The sequence below is a fragment of the Lipophrys pholis genome, assembly GCF_963383615.2.
Source record: "Lipophrys pholis genome assembly, chromosome: 1".
Lineage (NCBI taxonomy): Eukaryota > Metazoa > Chordata > Actinopteri > Blenniiformes > Blenniidae > Lipophrys > Lipophrys pholis.
The window spans coordinates 43825604-43848506 of NC_137635.1; the positions used below are offsets into that span (position 1 = coordinate 43825604).

A 22903-nucleotide genomic window follows, 5' to 3' on the forward strand; every position below is an offset into this window, starting at 1 on the left:
TATCTTCAATATTTCTGTGCCATCGGTCTCGGTGCCACTTTTTCTTAATTGACGAGCGATCGCTGACACGCCAACTGTATTTTATTTACCCTTTACCTCCCGTTGCTCAGCCTCCAAGTCAACACGAGAAGTGACAGAAAAATCAAGCCGCTCAACATGTTTTCATCAAGTTTTAATAGTGTCAGCCAGCAGAAATCAAGATAGATCTTATTCATATGCAAAACTTGGGAGTACAGCATTGTGTTGACCCCCCACCCACCCACTCCTACCGTCATCAGCCAGCACATGAAGCAACACCATGCCCATACACAAAAATAATGCCTTTGACTATTCAGATTGCTGATGGTGCTTATTCCATACTACAACGTCAGTCTGTAGCTGTACAATTCATTGAAGACAGATCCGGACTGCGTGCACAATTTATGAGCTGCTTTGCATCTACATGCAGTTACATGTGATGTTAAACTGGGATTTGAGTGTTAAAGCATGCATTCCTAACAGAGTCTGCCTGCCACATATTCTCTACAAAAGTATTATTGACATAGGAAATCACATCATCCTCCTCCTCCTCTTCATCCTCATCCTCCCATAAATAACCAAGTACTGAATCCTGACCAATATACACATCAGTACTGGTACATTCAAATACAAACCAGACATTGTCATGCCAATCTGTACATCTACAGAACAGTGCAAAGAAACACAGATTTCATTCCTGAGACTACTCAGGAATCATTTAGTCCCTTCATAACCTTTAAGATTTCCAACACTTTGAGTGACACGAATTGCTCTCCTAAACTTTTAGTGACAACATTTCCAAACAACAAGAACAGATGTGTGATATATCTACAGCAAGCTGTATTGTGATTCATCAGTATCAGCAACACATGGGCATACATTATGTGCTCATTTGGTCAAAAAAAAAAAAAAAAAAAAAATCGTATGGCATTCAGTGGAATTTTTGTTTAGCTGCACAAAATGTAAATGCTTGATTCCAAAAACAACCTGACACATGAATACTACAGTGCTAATAGAAATTTAAGAGCTCTTTATACAGATTTGTACAACACAGCAGACCTGTTTTCAGACATCAATTCCCTCTGTCAAAGGCGGCCGTGTAGCAGAACAGATGAGGTCCTATGCTTGAATGCTTTTTCAAAGGAAAAAAGTCAAGTGCAAAATAAAAATTGTTTTTCTTTTTCACTTCTCAAACGTTTTCCTTCGTTTACTGGCGAGTGCTTTGTTTAGACGGAGCGCGTCTCCACCTCGATCTTCTCTTCCGACTGCAACGACTCGGCCTCCTGGTGGCTGACGTTGGGCCGGACCGTCACCACAGGGCCGCCGCCGTAGATTGAGTGAAGGAAATTCCACGTCTCTTCAGAAATCTGACCCGAGTCGGCTCCTGCCGGGGGAAACCGCAACCAAACGTATAGATTAAAGTGAAGACGACATTGAAATTCATAGAAGCTCTGCAAAAACAACATACAATCAATCTCTGATCAACGCACGGAAAGTTTGGAAATTCCAATTACTTCTTGGTTTCTTAAACAAGTGAAAATCTATTTGTAAGGACTGTGCCTTTGTGGGATGAGCAGCAGAGCTGGGGAGCTGTGCAACTGTATTGAATCCATGAAAAAAGAAGAAGCAAGGAACAATTACTCAAACAGATTTCAATTATTCCATCCAAAAACACAAACAAGTTAACGGAAGAAAAAAAAAAAAACAGTTTGGGGACTTTTTCCAAATTTGACACAATTTTCATGGATATAACCCATATCCTTAGCTCTGCTGCTCATCCCACAAATGCAAATTTAGCACCATCTGGAAGATACATAATTAGGCTTTCCAATGGTATAAGATCCAATGCCAAATAACATTGCTACAACAAAACAAGAAACAATCCCTCAATTTCTGTGCAAAGATGGTTCTAATTCAAAATAAGCATTCAGATCTGAGAAAAGGTTTAATCATGCAGTCATATTTGTACCTTGTTTGAGTGTCAAATGTCCGCTCTTGTTAACCGTTATCTTGGAATTCTCAATTGGTCCCGGTGGATCTTAAAAAGAAAAAAAAAAAAAAGAGGGAAACACCACAATTAGCTTCATATTTAAATATTTCAAAAAAGCTAAAGTGGTTGAAAGAGCAACAATGTTAAATAAGTCAAATGCTTCTGTCATGTCATGAAAAGCAGATTTCTGCTCCCCCCCAATTGCCTCCGACAGACAACAAATATTAGAGGAGCAGAAGTCAAGGGAAAAAAGAGGTTTGCAGACGTGTGAGATACAAGCTGGTATAAATAGATGTGACAATACAAAGCAGGGGAAGCCAAAAAAAAAAAACACAGAACAAGAGGAATGAGAATGAATGCTCCACTCTGCTGTAGCAGGGTAAAAACCTGACTCGGGGGAACAAAGCAAACTCTTTGAAGAAAAATGAAGAGAAGAAACAGGAATACACAGTTTCAATTGAACACCAGTTTCTCGTCACCGGAGACTTTTTTTTTGGGACATTTACGGAGATTCACCGAGTGACCATTTGTTTGGAAATCAGTAGTTCTTATGTGATGGATCATCAGTTGTTCTGTGGGAAACATTTAACCTTTGGATGAGACATTTAAAGAGGACTTGAGGAGGGGGGAGCGGGAAAGACAACAGTTCTGTCCAATTACCGTTCCCTTTTCCTTTGACGAAGCCCTCCCACTCGCGAAACCACTGCATGCTGATGCAGTATATGACCACCGGAGACTCCTCCTCCTGGAACGCCTTGTTCAGCTGCGGAGAGAGGGGAGCACAGGGAGGAAGCGGAGGAGGAGACCGGAGGGAGGAGGGGCAGAGCGGTGGGGGTGGGGGCAGAGGAGGAGAAGAAGAAAAAAAAAATAATTAAGTGAGGATAAAAGGATTGAGAGGAGAGACGATGGAAAACCTAATCAATTCTCTCTGGTAGTTATTTCCAATTAGAAGATGCTCTAAAAGCCACACTGCACCAATTTCAGTATTCTAGGGGAAAAAAACCAAAACACACAATCCCTGTTACACACACACACACACACACACACACACACACACACACACACACACACACACACACACACACACACACACACACACACACACACACACACACACACACACACACACACACACACACACACACACACACACACACACACACACACACACACACACACACACACACACACACACACACACACACACCTCTCCTGTGAACAGCCCTCGTGTGTGAGCGAGCACACTGAGCAGGCAATAACAGCTGCATCTGTCCCAATGCATTAATGATGAGGCTTTCATCAGAGTCACACCTCTCGTCTCCAGCCGGGGTGAAGAGCACCAACACATGCAGCCCATCAACCGGTTAAATACACTGGAGAATAAGCTTCCACACACCCAGGTGTCCTGGCTGCACGGAGGCTCACTCACACACAATGCACTGGGATTTTTTTGTGTCACAGCTTTTCAAATATCTACATTAAAAATGAAAAAAAATCTCACCCGGACAAACATGTCCAGCTCAGACTTGCGCCGCTTCTCCAGTTTCTCGATCTCAATCTGGCACGTGTGGCACACGTACAGGTGGTTGACAGCCGGCCCCCCTCCGTACCTGCAGAGAGCGGACGACACAAACACTTCAAGCACAGGAAAGTAACGATAGTGAGATCAGATCCGCCGTTACGCTTATTGAATGCAATCTCCTCCAGACTGCACACAAACTCAAAGATAAAGTGTGCGACCTCATTCCAATCTTCTTTCCAAGGCGCGCCACCAGGATTAAAAACCAAATTAAAAGGTTTTTTTGTTTTTTATGGAGCCGCTTTAATATTGAACTTGATGCAAAGTTAAAAATGTCACATCTTTTAAAAAAAAAAAAAAGAAGAAGAAGTATAAATGCAGCTGCTGTCAACTTAAGTTCAATTCATAAGAAACTTGTTTGTGGATGAGTTGATTGGTGTGCCACTGTGATTTCTTTTTAATTCAATTTATTTCTGTTCAATAAGCAGATTCGATACCATTTTCTTGTCTATTCTTATTAATCTAATGTAACCTGAAAACCATCTGGCCAATATGTCGTCTGTGAGAAGCTGGAAGCCCTACTTAAAGCTCTAAACAGCTTCCTTGGAGTGAGCCTTCCAGACATTGTGAAAACGAATACTGCACATGTGACGACGTGTGAATGAAATAAAGAAGCCCACAGCGCGATATATAACGGTGTACTGTGCGTACCTGCTGTAAAGGTGATCCCACACATTCTGAGGCAGCATTACGACCAGGTCGTCAATGAGCGTGGCTTTGTTGGGTGGCACACCTGAGGACACCGTAAAAAGAGAGAGACATTATGAAAATTACAGAGCAGTGCTAGAAACACAGAGTATGTGAAATAGAAGATATACACAAATTCTCCTGCTTTAAATCCTAGTTATAAATCCCAAAACTTTTTCTTCTCACAGACTGGATGAAAGATCAAGAATAATATCTCCTCAGTTTAGTATAATAACAACCTACGTTGTTCCTAAAAAATAAAAACCCTGAGGCAACACAAGCTACAGCTCAAGAAAAAGAGTTTAAAGTCAATTTAAGATCTGTGATGGAAAAAAATCACTTTTAAACTAAGAACACAAAAGGAGGCATTTATTGAAAATTGGCAAAATTGGATGACGTGCGTCTCCACCGTCAGACCAGACTTTAGGTAATCATTTCGATTATTGTTATTACCTTTTTTTTGTTTACTTCCTTCTTAATTCTCTTTTTTTTTGGTAATTTTGATAACTGGAGGTGTTTACCAGTCTTTTTGTCTGTGTATTTATTTTCTCCCTGATGTTTTTGTGCTCATCTAAAAGGTCTCCATGTTCATTGTTTGTTTGTTCGTTTATATATGAAATTTTTAAAAAAATCTATAAAAAGTAAATCACAAAAAAAAAAAAAAAAAATCCATTTAAGGCACAAAAGATCTGGTAATTTAGTCTTCTGCTTTCAACTTTTTCCTTTTTGGTGCACCACAGTGAATCAAGATGTTACACCTTCAATTCTGCATTGAGAATACAATAACTGGCTGCAGTGCTGCAAAGCAATAGTTGTTTCACCGCGTATTTCTACACAAATACTGGAAAAACCAGTTATGAGCTCACGTGAAGAAAGCAGGCAACGGGGAAACAACATATAGGTGTTTATTTATACCGTGAAACACATCCCCTGAGACCTCCAGGCTTTATCATAAATCTACATGTTCAAACATAATTTCCGTCTCTTAAACTTTACTGAGCCCGCTGAACATGGCATGAAATTAGAAGCGCTTGATCTGCACAAACCCTTTTGGGGTCGTTTCAGTCTTCTTTGTTCACTGGAGGGAGGAAAAGGATCATCTTCACAAAAAGATGTAAAAGCCCCTTTTGAAGTTGGCCATGCTGTCAACGGACAGCTGTGCCGACTTTGTCAAAGTCAAAAAAGATTACAGCAGAATCTGAGCTGAGAGAAGGCACAGTTCAGTGTTTCCACTCACTATAGACACAGTATTAAAAGTGGAAGTTTGACCTCTCAGTCAAAAAAAAAAAAAAAAAACAAAGTTCTGCAATTGTACACACCTCCATGCAAACAGAGGAAGTCGTCGTTGGAAATGGGCCCCGGCTCAGCAAAAGTCTTGAACTTGTTAAGCCACTGGCGGGAGATGTAGAACTGCAGAAGGCTGGGCTCCATCATGTTAAACAGGCCCGACACCCTCCTGCGTTCTTTCAGTGCGTCCTCACTGCTCTTCCTGCCACAGAAACAGAACACACATTAATCAGTATCACAATTATGGAGTTAAGAGAGCTGATTGGCCCAAATATAAGATGATACTGCTTATAGGGCGATGCCATATGTCTCATATTTGGGGGAAAAAAAGCTCATACATGCTAAACTGTGCAACTTCAAATGAATTACTCAGGTGTTTCCTGGTTAAATAAGTCGACAGTCTCTTCAGTCTTTTCCTCACAGAGCTCTCCTCTCTCGCTGCTTTAGCTACCATCACTCTCATGCTCTGGCTGCACCTGCTCCTCCCGTGGCTTAACATTCTCACAGACATCCAAAGCATTTGAAACCCAGCATGTAAAGCCAGACCTATTTCCAGGAAATAAAACTCGCCTTATATTCGGACCAACAGGGTAAGTCAGGAAATCAAAGAGGCACCGGGAATCTTCAATGAGATGAGCTGCTTTTAACAATTTAATATGAGAGAGATTCATTCTTGCTGTGTCGACTCACTTATAGAAAAGCACATAAGCTTCAGCATTCTGGACGCAGGATTCAGAAACCTCCGTCACACTCTGGTCATCAAATTCATACCACAGATTGTTCACGTCGTTCCTGCAGTAGGCTATGTAGTGGCCACCTGGAATGAGACATGAGAGGAATGTGTTAGAGCTGCATTCACAAATCTCACAAGTACGTGTGAATTTTATCTACACGCTAATGAATGCGGGGCGTTCGTGTGTGCCAACTGATGGCAGCTGCCCAGCCTCACGCAGCGAGGGGAGTGGCTCGGCCTACTCACTGCTGGCAGTGCCGTGGTGACAGATGACTGACAGCAGGTCATAGTTGGTGGTCTGGGCAGAACTGTCTTTGGCCAGGAAAGGCTGCAGGTCCAGGCCCTCGAGTGGGAAGGAGACGTGGGTGCTTATCTTGGTGGAGAACATCAACTCGTGTCGGAAGCGCTTCAAGTGAACACAGAGGATCTGGAGCAGAGGAATACAATAGCCGTCATTTTAGAAAGCCGATATTTCACGTCTTTATAAGGAGAAAGTTGAGTTCCTTCACAGTATTAAATATGAGAAATGCCCGCTTACCTCTGGCAGACTTTGCATTTTACAAAACTTCACACCATTGCGTAATCTACAAGGAAAGAAGATGAAGGAGAGGGCATTTACTGGAGGTCCAGTCATTATTTAATCCATGAAAGAAAGGATTGTCTTGTTCGACACTCTGCCAAGGCACTGAGAATTACTCACTTCTTGCATTTTTCACAGCTGTACATGTTGTCTCCTGGAAAACAGTAAACACACAGTCATTGAAAAACATCAATCTTGACATTTGTGTTGGTAAAAGATTTTTTTTTTTTCCCGCCCACGTTTACCCTTTAGTTCATCTCTGGCAAAGAAAGCTGCAAGACAGTCTTGTAGCGTAACCACTGGCCCCCAGAACCAACTAAAACAGAAACGCAGAGGGCGATTTTACTCAAGGCAGCGAGTGACTAATATCTAAGGTGATAACGTAAATAAATATGAGGGCACAATATAAATATAGACACACAGTACATAAACAAACCTTTTAATGTACTCCATGACAAATGCTATCCACCCTTGTGGTGCATAAGCTTCGCCGCAGGAGCCAGCTTTTACCAGCGAAGTCTGGTGGGTGGATGAGTGGAGCTTAGCCAGGTCCTCCTTCCCTGGGATGGGCAGCGAGATGTCCTGGAAGTTCTCCAGGGTCACAGAAACCTGAAACAACAGACCACGAAGACAATGAAGGTTCACAAAGGGTCAAACCGCAACACGCAAACACATGTTGCAGAGCTTCAGCGACATCACAGGACATGAGAGCAGAGCAAGGACAATCAAGCATCTGTTTGGCTGCTTCTTTTAAACAGGATTCGCCGCAGCAACATGAATTCCTCCTTCACTTAAGGTCAAGGCTTCACCCAACTCTCATTTCTCCAAATAAAATTAGTTTTTAAATTCATCAAAATGACTAATGGCACATTTTGTCCAGTCAGTACGATTCTTCATCAGCAATCTTTGGCGCCACACTGACCCGATCGCAGGTGAGGCACTGGACCGAGCTGACGATGGTCCCGTCGAACACGTCGGATATGACGCTGCGATATTTCTTCTGACGCTTGTTCTTTGGTGGAGAGAAAGTGGTCATTGCTGTGGGAAAGCAGAGAGCCGGAGAAATATGAGAATTGCGACTTACAGTAAAGTAATGAGGCAGCGGAGATGGACAAGAGATACTGTTACTTGACTAAACTCCGTGAACTTCTAAGCTTTCAATTCGAATATGGCTGAGTGTGATTATGCACCGAGCGAACGCCTATACCTTTCTTATGCGCCGGGTTCAGGCTGGGCCAGCCAGACGCTTTGGGTGGACTGCTGGACATTTTAGTAATGTGTCCCTCCATAGGGACTGGACTTTGTGGTCTTGTGTTGTTGGACATCTGGATATCTGGAAAGCAATCTTTTTGAAGAGACGAGCAAGACTTTAATATTTACAAAAATAAAATAAAATCATGACAGGAAATAAGATCCAGCAGGTGTCTTCTACAATGTATTTACCCGAGGCTCTCCCTTGCACCTTGAGGGCCCCCTGGCTGCTGATAATGGGCGTGGTCTCCGTGGTGGTGTCAACATCTTTGTCCATGTCAGCCCCAGTGCTTCCACCCATGACGCCATTAACCCCGGAGCGGTAAAGGTCATTAATCATGTTCTTCTCTTTTTGCCACTCCCTGTTAGCCTGGATCTCGTCTTGCTCAGGAATCAGCATTTCTGCCTCGTTGGTGTCATCCATGGGCAGCACGGTCCCGACGTGCACTTCATTATCGGCCTTCTCACTGCTGCCGCAGGACTCGCACGACTGGAAGTCGTTGTCCGATTGACTGTGGTTGTCCTCTTCGGGGCCGTCGTCTACCGTGATGCCGTTGGACTGCTCATAGGGCTCCGGCAGCGACTCCTTCAGCTCCTCGTGCAGCTGATCCATCAGGCATCGCAGGAACTCCTGTGAGTCCTGAAGGTGGAAGAAACGGACAAAATCTGAGTTGACGTCGCTGATAAATTCAAAATGGTAAATTCTGTCTGTCGAGCCGCTGCTCATCACTGTGTGGGAAAACAACACCTAATTCCCTCTTTCTAAAAGGAATGTTTATTCAGGTCTTAGCTGTAATTCTTCCAAACTGTAATTGAGTTTGACAGACACTGTAATGCTTTCTCAATGCTAATCTTTAACCAACTTTTATGCATCAACTGCCTCACCTATCCTGCATCTGTGAATCCAAAACCCCAATGCTCACAAATGTGTTCGCAAACGTAGTGAACCTCAGGCATCTAATTTCCCTCCTCAAACCAAATGAACTCCCTTCTCCCAGGAGCTGGAATGTTAACTTCATTCGAAGCAGTGCTAAATTCAAGGCTGTGCAGCCCAGCGTGGCGTGACAAATGAATATTCCTCAGCTAACTCATCAGCACAAACACTGGCAAGCCAAAAAGAACCCGGCTCTTTTATCATCCCACCACTCAGGCTTATAAATGCCTTTTTGTTTTCCCCAGACACAAGTCAAATACAGTTTAACATCACTTCAAATCCTTTATGTCTATAATGCATCAAACTTTGCTTTCGACCTATAATCAAACATACATTTCACTCTCAAGCCGTGGGGGTGTGCGTGTGTGTGTGTGTGTGTAAAGCTTTGGTAATGACAGACCTGTTAATATCGCATTAAAAGAAGTGAACTCAATGCACATATTTGAATATACGCACAGACGGGTAAACAACACCACAAACATGAGGCATATTGACACTATTGGAAAAAGTCAAACTCTGCTGAATATGTCTTAGACTGTGACCAGTGGCTCGACATTTTCTTTGTGTTGCACGTTCATTTCATCATCGGGGATGACCCACCTGCTGAGAATATCCACGGAACATGGGGTTTATGGCTTTGATCCCCTGGAACAAGTTGGTTGGGACAACGTACGAGGGTCTGCAAGAGGAGGAATACACTAACTGTTTAAGAAAAAGTACACCTATTCATCACGCCATTGCGTACCACACCACAGAGTGGGGAAAGTAAAAGAAGCTGCTCTAAAAATTGAGTTTTGGTGGAAGGATATTCTGAACATAGTGGTATTCGACTAGGACAGTACAGAATATCAGAGTCGTATAATGCTTCCTAAAGGCATACAAGTCAATATAAACTGTGCAGCGGAGGTGGAAAGTAAAGCGGTCTTTATACTTCATTACTGTACTGAAGTAGATTTTTCAGGTATATGTTCCTCAGGTGAGTATCTAAATTCCATCCCCCCCATGCCCCCCCATGCCCCCCCAATTACTTTCTAGTCTTGACATTACCAAAACTGATCCTTCAATTCGTTCAGACTCTCTGGAAGACGATTCAGAGCTAAAGTGAAGGGATTAAAGCAGCTTATCTATACTGAAGGTGCAGAAGTTAATACATTTAATAATGATCAAAGTTACATCAAAAATGTTTCACCCCTGTAACGCTACTGCAATAAAAGATGCGAGCACTGTTGCCGCCTCAGCCCTCCAAACAAGAGGAAACGGCAGCAAACACCTGTTTTTGTGCCACAGGTCCGACACCAGCTTCTGGTAGCTTTTGCAGAGCGCAGGCTTCTTGTCCGTCTTCACCAGGCCGCCGCACTCCAGAAAGAACTGCGTCAAAGGCGGGCTGCACGGGACAAAGAGGAGGAAGATATCACATGTAAGGCACAAACAGGCTAAAACTGAATATCTGCACACAACAGAGGAGTCGGGAACACAACAGCCAACTATTATTTACTTGACAAATTCAATTAAAATAAATACAGAAACTTTCACAGAATTGTTGCAGTTTGCAAATGGTTTTTCCATGTATACCTAAACGTCTCTTGAAGGAATGTTCCTGTAGCATTTATAGTAAATAGACTAAAACAACAACCACAGTTAATCTGTCCAAAGTGTTTTCGGTCTGTATTTTTCCTTCACGGGGCTGAAAAGCATCAGAAATTCTAAAAGTAACAAGTCACAACAAGAACAATCTTCGCACATCGGAGAACTGGAGCACCAAACTGAGAAGAAAAACAGCTCTGAGAGTTTTATTTCATGGACACAGAACGGACAGGAATTTGCATGAAGCAGATCGACTACAGGATGAATAAAGCATGAAGTGTTTCCTTTCCTCTGCCGGGAGAAAAGTCCTCCGAAGTGAATAATGGCCCGACGGTAACAGAAGAAAGTGGCGCTCACACAAGCAGACATCAAAGGAAAGTTGCAGAAAAAGGTCCCGCCTTCTGCAGCTGCGTGACTCAGTTTCTACAATTTTTGGAATATGATTTAGATTGCAAATTTTGAGCCACATTCTCTCCCCATTCCGACTTCTACCCAGACTAGGCATCATCACTTTAATTTTCTTTAAAAATCCCAGCCCACGGGCGGATGATCTTACAGAGGAGATTAGCTGTGCTTTTGTTGTTTGATGAAAAATGAAGGAAGAAGTATGAAAGTGAAGTCGTAAAACTGTCTGCAGCGCTCTAATTAAAGTGACCACATCAACAGTCCAAATATAAAAAATGTATCACAAGGATCGGCACCACACTGAACAATAAAACACTCCAAGAGTGGAAGAGAAGCAGTAAAAGGGGGAGACGTCAAAGGAAAACAAAGGAGAAGCCACAGTCGAGAACGGCTGGGAGTCGGTGTTCATTTGTAACAGAAGAGCCTACAGGGAACTGCAAAAGGCCACTTCTTCCGTCTCAAATGATGCACTGCAGCAATTTCCACTCAGCCGTCACTTTCCCAAACTAAACGCAGCAGAGGTGGTTTCTCAGAGTCAACAACAAATAGGACGGTGGTGAATAAAAACAGAAGATTCTCGCTAAATACGAGCGTGTTAAATATAGGAGCACGAAGACAGAAGTAATGGGAAGGTATGATGGGGGTCGGAGGTCTTACCAGTTGGACAGAGCCTGCAGCGCGGCGTTCATGTAGCAGGTGTTGCCGATGTTCTTCAGCCCCGTCAGGCCTGACGGAGACAGAGCACACCGGGGAAATTAAAACCAGCCTCTCATCAATTCAAATGCCCGTAAATTTTATCGGCAGGTTGAGAGCGTCTACATTCCGTCTATGAGAATACCTCTTACTGCAGGAGCAGGGTGAAGTGGCTGCTGTGGGTCGGCTCCACAGTCCCACGGTCTTTAACGCTCTATTTAACCACAACTATTAGTCTTATCTCAGTATAGGGTCTAATCATGCTAAAACTGCGTTTTCCACACTGCACTTGAATGTGCATAAAGGAAATTTAAAGCTTCTGTGAATTCAGAGGCTCGCCCTTCAGAGTTAAGCCCTTTGTTTAAAAGTCTGTTCTTGTTATGGATTAGCAATGATCAGCTTTATTTCCATGGATATATGCATGACTCAGGACTGAAGCAAAGGGGAAATCATGGCCTAGAGGTTAGGGAAGCATGCTCGTAACCAAAGGTTTGTTGGTTTCAAATGTGAGTCCTGAATGTAACATTTATTCGACCTCTTCCAAATCAATCATTTTAAATGAATGGTAACTATACAATTTGTGATCAAACGGTCCACCTCCCTGCAGTCAATGCACCTGATGGAAGCATTCAACTTCAACTTTTAGGACACTTATTCTTTTTTGTTTGGCATGAACTCCTTCATGGAAATCCAGTGTAACAGCAATCTGATCATTTACTATAAACTGGTTGGATATGTGTAGTTTTGGTCTATTTCTCGTCTTTATAATGCAACAGATCGAATCATATATAAAGGTGCTGATTCACAAGTGACCAACCTTCTTTTTTGTCCTCGTCTTTACTGCATAGGTAAGTAGGGCAAATCAGCCCACGGACAGAGAGTAAAATTGTTTTTAGAACAGCAGCATGCAGCTGTCCTTTTCCCCTTGTGCTCCATCTTTTAGCTCTGCTGCATCCTCCTGGCCTGGCGCGCCTCACGTTTGGTAAACCTCTACATGACCGGCCAGGTCTGCACAGCACGTTAGTGCTCAAAGCTCCTTTTCTCCGCCCTCCTGATCATACGATCTGTATTTGGGACTAAAATAACCAAAGTAGAGCGCGGTGCCAACACCTGAGCTGCACCACACGAGGTTTAACATATGTCCCTTGGTTTGTGTCTCCATGTCCACCGCACGCTTTTTTTTTTTTTTTTTGTGCACTGGTGGCGACAGTGGGGAAGACCTGAAGTGTTATTATGACATTTCTTAATCCACTAAGCTCCATTTCCATTTTTAGTGCTACGTAGGGGACCGTTTGCAATAACTGGCACAGTTGGCTCGAGTCGACCATTTTCAGCAACTACATGAGAAAAGACATTTCAGATTCGCAACAGTGAGTTATTCTTTAGTTTAGTTTATTCAGTGTTTGAGTGATATTCAGGACGATCACAGTTGTCTTAATGGCGTTTTATTAAAATATAATTTTGGAAGCTGGTCATCAGCTGCTTTTCTTTGAAGCGTGTCTTGATGCCGACGTTTAGCACTCTTTTTAAATTCCACTTTGAACTAAACTGATTACTTAGCTCCTGTTCGAGGCATTTTTTATTTCATTTTTTTATAATTTTGTCTGACTTGAATGAAGAGGTGATCAAATGTAATTACATTTTTTTTTGTCACCCCGCAATCTTCAAAGGAACATGATTTTAATTGGTGCAACGATAACACTGAGAAGAATCAGGTGACTACTGCAGCAGCACCTTAAATGCAGATATGAAGCTTTAAGATAAAACTGCTTAATGTGCAACAATCATTATATTTATTTTTTTGATATATTTGTAGACCGAGTTGGTTTTTGTTTCAGTGGAACAGTCGCAGTTGTGCTGCTCACTGCATTTCTGTGACTTGGCTGCAATAAACAGTTTCTCCCAGGACTTTAGTTCACTTGGGATTCACTGCCTGCAGGAGCAAATGTGGCCAAATAACCTCTACATAAAAAGAACGGACAGTTGTTTTTGAGGCTCATTTCTCTGTCGGAACAATGCTCCTTGGCTGTAAATGTTTTTTTTCCCTTCTAATCGGTACCACATTTTAAGGATTGTGCATTTCTAAGATGAGCATTAGAGTTCAGTATGCGTATTATTACTGAAAAGGCCAATATCAACATATCTAAACAAAATCTTTTGGACCCCATCTCCACGACAACTTTTCAAGTGAAAACACATCTTGAAGAACTGTTTACTACAGTTACTCGTGAAGGGCATGCACAACAGGAGTGTTTCTCTAAAACTTGCTTTTTTCCCCCCCGTTTCCATGGCGACTGCGCATTTTCAAAAAGTTCCACCTTGTAAGCCGTTTTCAAATCATTGTGTGAACAGCCCCTTAGTATTGAGACTTCTTCATGTGAGCTCACCTCTGGCACGCAGATCATCTTCCTCTTCTGTTTCCATGTCCAGATCTTCACATCCTCCATTAGGGGGCACTCTGAGAGATGCTGGGCTCCCAGGGGCCCTGTCATTATCCTGGAGCGAAAGCACAGATGCTTGTCAAGGAAATCTTATCTCACAAATCATCACATCAAAAGCTGCGGCTCAACCGTCTCCGAGACCGTGTACCGGTAATCTGCAGCCAACCGGCCTGCTTCCTGACTTCAACAAATAAGTGCTGCGGGATAAACACAGAGGGAAGCCTGTGTCATACCTGACCAGGGTTTTGTGGAGATGGGAGGGGTTTGATGTTGGCATTAGGCGAGTGAGGACCCAATTTACGCTCCAGAAAAACCTCCTTGCCGCAGGCGTAGCACCACACTCTCAGTGTGGTGAGGTTGACTGTCAGATTGTGCCTCGTCTCCTGCGAACAAAAAAAATAAATAAATAAAAAAAATGCTGATAAAGCACCCGGGAATTTGCTTCATCAACATAATTTGAATTTAATTGAATTTGAATTAAAAGTTAATTTCGGGCATGTGGGCACAAATAAAATTATTCAAACAATAACAACAAAATTACATGAAAACACATAAAACAAATAAATATAAGAAGCCAAAATTCAGTAGTTCAATAAATAATGCCCAACCATAACCGAAAAGAAGTAGGATGAAGCCGAAGCTTCAACTAACAACCACCAGCTTGTACAAGTGTTGCTATTCCTGTTCAATAAATCTTATATAACAGTGAAGACTCCACCTTGGATCCAGATTATTTTATGGTAGTAGACTGAGATTTTAAAAGGGGTACGAGGCTGTACATTAAGCGGCGGTATTGAGTCACTGGCACCAGCACATCTTTCACCTTTATTTTCAGTTTTTGGCTCTTCAGAGATTCTCCTGCTAGTTTCAGTCGTTCACTGAGTGAATTACGTCTACCTGCTTATCACACAGACTACATCAGCGTGTAATAACCGAGGTCTTCAGCCATTGTTGCGTTAACTATCCGTCTTGCTGCTTCTTTGACTGACTCAGTGACTCATGTGGTACAAAGGGATCCTGTAAAACCAAACAGCCTGGGACATGTTCGAAAGCTCTTAGAGAAATCAGCAGCACGTCACAAAACTGTCTTTGAGATTACAACAGGACCGTAAAGTCAGGTTTATACTATTATGTTCTGCTTTATGTGGCCTCCATCACTATTCTAAAGACTCACCAGGAGGCAAATTAGACTTATGTGTGAAACTACAGACGGTATGATTGTACAACTCTGGAAAAATCAAAACCAATGTGGAAGCAGTTATAAGAATCACAATGATGAAAGCTGATATACAAGTACAGCTTTATATATATATATATATATATATATATATATAAGAATCAAGCTCTTAACTTTCGCTGATGATAAATCCTATTATTCAAACATGCCATAAACGTGGGCACACGACACACACCTGAGCCAGATTGTTTTAGGAAAACATGCAGTTCTCAGCTTACAGGTGGACGTGCAGTCAGCGTGTTGCTGCGGAGAGAAACATGGCCCAGTTCTGCTGACCCACTGCTGCTCTGACAAACACCAGCAGCCTGGCACGTTCACACGAGACCGATTGTGAGCAGCAGCCGACAAGAAGGCTCTGTATTATTCATCAGAGTTGCATTAGGCCTCACGCTGCCGGGCGGAGCAGAGCTGGCGGAGAGGTGTCACACCAGACTAAGCGCAGCCCTGAAAACTCATGTTTGAATCATTCATGAAGGGAAATATACCAAGTGGGGCATTATTAACAACCTGGATTTACAGGGCTCACCAAATGTTTAAGCAGCCCATATAATGTTCCGTATATGAATGTAAAGCTTTTTGTTCCAAAGTCCAGCAAATGCAGCAAAAAGATACAGGAGAAAAGAAAAGATGTCGCAGAGCATGCGAGGTGAAGTCAATAACCCCAGTCAATGCTCAGAAGTGTTTTAGCCAAACTGAAGCGACACTTGCTTTAGTTGTGCGATCTTAAAAAAACAAGTTGGGTCTGGTTTTGTCTGTGAAATAGAAACACTCAAAGTCTCCAAAGCACTCTGCTTTAAATCAATATGAAATAAGAAGCCATAGGAGCAACTGCTCTTTTCAAGGTGGTCCCATCGATGGGTTTGGTAGACAGAAAATCTCCATTTTATGAGTCCTGGGTGCTCCTGGGGAAGCTCTAATTCTGGAACACGTAAAAGGAATTCCAGATTTGTCTCAGAGGGCTTTCATGCTGCTGATTGATCCCTAAATTACATTTATGAGCAAAAGCTGATTTTATGGCTATTTGTTGCGAGAAATTGATCAAATATTCTCTGGGTAGTTTGACTAGTGAGTATTACTGCATCCGATAAAAAGCAACAGAAGCCTGGACCCTCGCAGGGATGAGAGATTATACTCCGCTCGTTGCTTCCATGACACCAATAAAGCACCGTGGCTATACTTGAAGAAAGCCTGCTTTGAAAAAGCATAAAGGGCAGCCAGCGAACATCACAGACAAACATCCCAGACAGGGAGCGCATATCAAATTCTTCAGTGATATATGAAATTGGTAAATATTACATTTCTGTACCAGCACATTCTGTATCCAACAACCATCTAACATCTAGATGTATGCCTCAATAGATTTGCCCTTCAAAACAATCCCTTTCTGGACAAAGAGTGAAGGAACTGTTTCAACAGGCAGAGCAAATTACATGTTCGCCTTTACGTCCATCACTCAGTCTAACCCTGTTTGGTCACAGCGTGCTGAAGAAAAAAAAGCCTTAGTCACAAATGAGAAGACCAGAGGCTGAATGAGCTGCAGCTCGAAGGGAAAGAAACTGTAACCATGGAACCAACAGTGCCAGTGAATCTCCCCCACTTCCCAGAGGAATGGCAATTAATAATGGATGATCCGCCGCTGAAACTGAAGTGAATTTGGATATGAAGGCGCTCCGCGCTGGCTTGGTGGGGTTTAAACAACACAAGCACTTCAAAAGCTTAAAAGATGCACGTGCAGTCTCTTTGATCACAAAAATGTTAAAAATAAAAAGGCAAGTTGGAGGGAGTTTTATTCTGAGACAGAGCTCCTGGGAACCCCCAAAGTGGTATTTCTGTCCAGAACTGCCATCTCGGCCTTTTCTGCTTCCTATCAACATCGCCGCTTCTCTGTCAGTCACATCAAGGTTTGTGCTGAAAGGCAATACAGAGGCTGTCAGATCTCTCACCTGTGAGTGGACAGTGCTGTGGTCAGTGTGAGACTCTCCACAGCCCACATAGGCACAGCCATTCTGCACAAAAAAAAAAACAGACAACCATGGTGTTAAAGAACAGAAACAAAGTGTGTGGAGGTAGTAATTCTCAGTCAGACAAAGGACTTACCTCCAAACACGCCCACAAGTTTGGTCCTCCAACTTTACAGTCTTGGCACTGACCCTAAAACAAATATGAAATTGGTCATGAGTGAAGCAGTAAATTAGTGCGGAACGCGAACTAATAGTTTAGTGTTCAGACTCGGCCGTTTTATATAGAAGGAGTTATTAAAACTAAAATAAAGGAGTGGTAAGTTGTGGCGGACATCGCGTAGAGGGAATGTCACTCACATGGGATTTCTGAATCAGTTCCTCCTTGGTGATTTCCCCCACGCAGTCCAAGTGAGGGCAGTCGCAGCTGGATGCCGGCAGCATCGCTCCACCCACGGCTCTGAGGACGTGAACAAGAAAGGAGAAAGTCAATAAACTACTTCTATGTTGCGCAGACCACCTTTGCCTTCGATGTTGCACTGCTCAAGACGATGCGTAAGAAGTGTAAATCGGACATATTTGTAGGAGATTTGCTCCAGAGCACACACGACAAGTAAAAAGTCAGAAATCGACAGATGCAGATCAATATTTTTACCATCATTCTGCATTTCCATAAGCATTGGTCTAATAAAGAAGTCGATCCAGCAGAGGGCTAAATGAACCTAAGCGGCTGGAAATGAAAGATTTTTTTTAATCTACTGTATTCAACAACACAAAATGTACTACTGCAGGCGTCTTTTTTTATTTTTTATCTTTGGGCTGCTTCCTTCACCAAAGCAGAGCCTCTGCCTCCAACCATCACCACGTCCTCCTTCACTTTCTTTTCTCCTCCTGCCTGGCAGCTCCAGTCTGCAACATCCTTTGTCCAATATTTCCGTGAGCTTTCTTCAGCACACGTCCAAGCCGTCTCAGCCTCTCCTCTCAAGTTTCATCTTTTCAGCTTTAACAATGGCCTGCTCGCGTTTTTACTTTTATCTAAGCCTGTTTTTCTCATCTCAGGAGTGAATGCAAACCACGATGATCACATGAATTCTCCAGATAAGCATGTTCAAAATGTGTGGCAACACAACAAACGACTGGACCGTAAATCCACTTTCAAAGTTTTGCATCAAATTGCAAACCAGTAAAAAAAAAAAAAAAACATTTTTTTTTTTTCATTTTGACAGAATCAGTACAAACAATAATGATCTGAGATATTTATGCTTCTTGATTTAAATCTTTAAAAAGAGGAACGTCTTGACAGTTTCCTGACAAAACACAAACAGTGTATGTTGGGATGGGAAGGAAGCCGTGGAAGTTTCTATTATCTATTATGTCTGTTGACAAGGCTGCAGCCTCGTCGCCTACCCAAAGTAGAACAAAGCTCATGCAACAACTCGGAGAGCCCTTTACGGGAGAGGGAGACTTGTTGATAAAAAGACAGAGGATGTAGCTTCCTGACGGTTTGTCTATCAAGAAATCAGTGTTGGAGGAATTATTGCAGCTGTGCACGGGACGATTGACCGTCTTGAATCACAAATCACACCAACAGTTTGCTCAACAGCTCCGAGGTGCATCCTTTCAGGGGGAAAACTGCATGGATATATATGACGAGGGGAAACTTTACTGAGGAAGGACAGCCAAGAAGATCGAAGCGGGCTGTATTACTAAACCCTTCTGGAAAAGTCTCCCTGGAGCCGTCGGACAAAGTCCTGGGTTAGGATACTGAATTCACTTTCATGTCATGTTATTTGTGGGATATGGACCTAAACTTCGCTAAAAGGTGACTGGTATCTCATGAAAATATTTATGGCAGTGAGTAAAAAGGCTGCAACAAAGCAATGGCTCTGTGGGGAAACCTTCCACAATCAGCCAATGGGAAGCAATAATCACAAACATCTCCAATATGGGACGCATGACTTTCAGTTTAAGACTCCAGAAGGATAAGTACAATGCTCTCTGGGAAGAAATGGGACACGTACCTCACAACCATGAGGCGATAAGCTGCTTTGTTTCTGATTTATAAAAACAATATTATCTTATAGTCTTGAAGTACTGCGCCCCTATCCTCTCAATCGTTTCTGTTCTCAATACTGTTATACAATTGTTAATGTTTGTAATTTATTTAGCTGTTTGTAAAAATTGTTCTTTGAAAAAATCGGGGAAAAAAGTTGGGGGTTTTTTTGTTTGTTTTTTTAAAGATCAAGGCAGGAACTTGATTGTCTTCCATAATGATAAGAAATTTGGAAATGTAAAAAAAAAATAACCTTTATTCTTCCTAAAGGAACAACATCTGCTATTTAAAAACAAAAGGTCCAATCGTGATGACTTTGATAGTAACTTTGCAGCACGTGCTCATCCTGAGCATGTCTGACACTCTCATATTTGACATAAGATCACATTTGTTTGAGGCATGGTGGATGTAATGGGACATTTTAAACACCACAAACACTTGTTTGGAGTCAGTGCTCTGACTCGTCTGTTAGAATATAAGAAACCTAACAGGAGCTGATCGTTTGCCAGTAAGAAACAATCCGAGTCTTGCCAGCAAGGAAACGTGCAGTTCAGTCACGCACATTCCCTCGTCGTCAATATCTTAGCTCTGTCTGCTTATTAATTAGTTATGCTGCGTTTCTTAATTTTATCAAGCAAAACAATCTGACAAGACATGAGAGCAATAGTAGGTCTGTTCATCGTGCATGCCCGTAGACTTTGGAGGCATCTGCACAGAAACACGCTGAGGTGAAACAGTAAACAGTGGCTGCTCCAGCTGGTGGTACACACCAGGAAATCTGATTAGCCGGTGGTTTCCTTGTCAAGCCTCCAGCGATTACGCAAAGCTGGTGATAGAAAAGACTATATCTGATTGTTGCGCCATCACTACCCAGCCTCGGACTGCCTCCACCGTCCTCACAGACTCTATATCAGAGCTGCAGGATATGAAAACCTGCACAAAGGGGTGGTACAGTCAGGGTGGGGCGTTGACCCCGACCAACCATTGCAAAGCAACCAGATGCTGACTGTCAAGATTTGTGTTATTCTCAGTGGGGGATCCGATTACAAGCAGCCGCCAAACACTGCTAAGATGTGTCGTTAGTAAACAAAATGTAGCTCGATGGCTCAGTTTAGCCGGCTGTGCACAAAGAGTAGCATCATGCTAGCTACCGTTACCTGGTTGGTCAACGTTAGCTCCGTATGGACGATTTAAGCCGTCTGCGGCCAGTTTGAGGCGAAGATGAAGACACACGTGACAGATGTGCGCCGCTTCGGCCTGTTCCTCGGTTCTTTAAACCGAGCTGTCAAAAGCAGGCGAGGCGCTGACAGCAGCGTCACGGGCTGACTGGCAATCTTCCGCTGTTAGCATTAGCCTGCTGGCAATCACCGAACATCCAATTAGCGGTTTCGCTCTAAAGGCCAGAAATAACGCTCATATCGATGCTTAAGGGACACGACTAACGTAATCAGACACGTGCGATAAGGCTTTGGTTGCGACGGTTTGATTGTGGCTGCCGTCTTGCTGGTGACGAGTTAGCTGGCGTTAGCCTGCTAGCGTTCCAACTGCGGCCGCACGGGAAGCGGCGACAGGAGCTGAAATAAATCATGTCATCCCCGGTCCTTACCTGTCAGATAGCACGATAAGCTGCGTCGCCGTTCGTTTCGAGAATAGCCGCTGTCTAAGACATGGATTCCGAGTGCAGTCCCGGGACAATCCTTCACATTAACGACCCCGGTCCCGTCGCACGGCGTGGTTGCTAACGTTACAGCGGCTGACTCCGCCCTCTTCCGGTTTGAGTGTGTCATAAAAACCAGCTCCCCTCTGCATTTATGCTTGTCACAAGAATTTTACTAAGTTTAGATATTTATGCTATAGAAATCTCCAATCTATATAATTCATTCAACAACATTTTTACACATTCATAAACAATCTATATCATTTGTATTACATGAGAGCGAGTGCAGCTTATTTTTTTCCTTAATTACCTGATTGTTTTAAAAATATGTCTTAGACACAGAACAGACATGAAATACAACATAACATCATTACTGATACTTTATTTACTTGCATAAGGCCCCCATCCAAAGATTTGAAGTAGACCAGATCATCTGTCTGGGCCTGGCCAAGGAGAAGTCCAATATCATTGTAGCCTATTTATAAAATATTACAAATTTGTTTGACTGATCTTTCAGTAATGACGAAATACATTTCCTACCCATTATGGAAAATGAATCAAGGTTCTCAAGATGGATTAATTGATCAGTATTTAACATCACTTGAGTACACATCATCCACCACAATACTTCTAAAATGCATTGAAAGTGGGCCAATGAAAGAAGTAACATTATTAACCTTATCTTTTATTTACGTATCATTGTAAATGTTAAACATATGACAATTGACCTCATTTTATGCATTGTTCAACTTTTTTTTTAAATAACTTCATTAATAAAAAAAAAATATGGTGGGTAAATTACTGGACATAACTTGATGGAGGGCATCTTGCCATGTGTAACTGCAATTATTTTTCCACTTGTCTGTGTGGTTTCATTACAAAAACAAGCAACAGCACCTCTCGTGGCCCAGCATACGAACTACATCGTTGTCAAGGAGTCTCCTGCTGCAGTGTAACATTATTCTATAACAGTCTCGACTCTGATACATTTTTCTTGATCTTTTAAATTGTTTCTTTTTTCTGAAGTGTTAAATGACCTCCAGAAATGGAAAAATGCAGTTTTAAAAGCATTGTATAATAATGTAGCAAATTATATACAGTGATAAATCAAAAAATATCACATTATTGTATTAAACACGGGTTGAAATGAAAAATAGTTGTTAGGTATTCATCTACTATACCAGTTAATTGGACTGAAAAAATGTCACGTGTATAAGTTATGAAAAATAGTGTGTACTTTCAATAATGAAAGCTGTGTATAATGTGCAGCGAACTTGGCGTAACGCTCACGACACGAAATACACATCACACGTTGAGTTGAGCCCCCCCACCCCAGAAGAAAAAAGAATCCTGGCTACGGCCCTGCTGTGCCTGCCTTCTTGGCAAGGCCCAAAGACTACTTTCTTAGGTGCCCATTTTTTAAATTATTATTATTGTTTTTTATTTTTTATTTTTTCTGCGAGTAACTAGTCCAACATCATTGGGAGTATGGACACAAAAAGCACATCAAAACAGCTGTTTTATGTCATACAGGTTGCAGGCTCAGGTTTATCCTCAGAAAAAGCAAGTCATTGTTACAAAATATGACATAGTAACTGTATTCCACATATAGTGTGTTAAGAGGGTCCTGCTAAAATCCGGGTGCCTCAATGAAAAGGTTGGGATTCACTGGAAGGTGAAAAGGTCAAGAAAGCGCATTTAAATAAAAAAAAATATATATATATATATATATATATATATATATATATATATATATATATATATATATATATATATATATATATATATATATATATATATATATATATACAAAAAA

At 42.2% G+C, this 22903-nt stretch overlaps 1 protein-coding gene across 1 annotated transcript; it reads right to left on the reverse strand.

The window, feature by feature from the left end:
- Positions 1 to 155: 155 nt before the first annotated feature.
- Positions 156 to 21191, reverse strand: usp33 (ubiquitin specific peptidase 33). Its single transcript, XM_080466488.1, has 24 exons — positions 21037 to 21191; positions 17738 to 17837; positions 17517 to 17570; positions 17363 to 17425; positions 14416 to 14565; positions 14129 to 14237; positions 11706 to 11775; positions 10330 to 10443; positions 9660 to 9738; positions 8318 to 8765; positions 8082 to 8219; positions 7797 to 7912; positions 7311 to 7483; positions 7120 to 7190; positions 6995 to 7028; positions 6833 to 6878; positions 6541 to 6721; positions 6252 to 6378; positions 5594 to 5763; positions 4239 to 4320; positions 3510 to 3618; positions 2669 to 2771; positions 1988 to 2056; positions 156 to 1402 (listed from the first exon to the last, which is right to left on the reverse strand). Exons 2-24 carry the CDS (start codon positions 17819 to 17821, stop codon positions 1245 to 1247), a joined length of 2748 nt encoding a protein of 915 aa, XP_080322614.1. The 5' UTR covers positions 17822 to 17837; positions 21037 to 21191; the 3' UTR covers positions 156 to 1244.
- Between the last annotated feature and the right edge of the window lie 1712 nt (positions 21192 to 22903).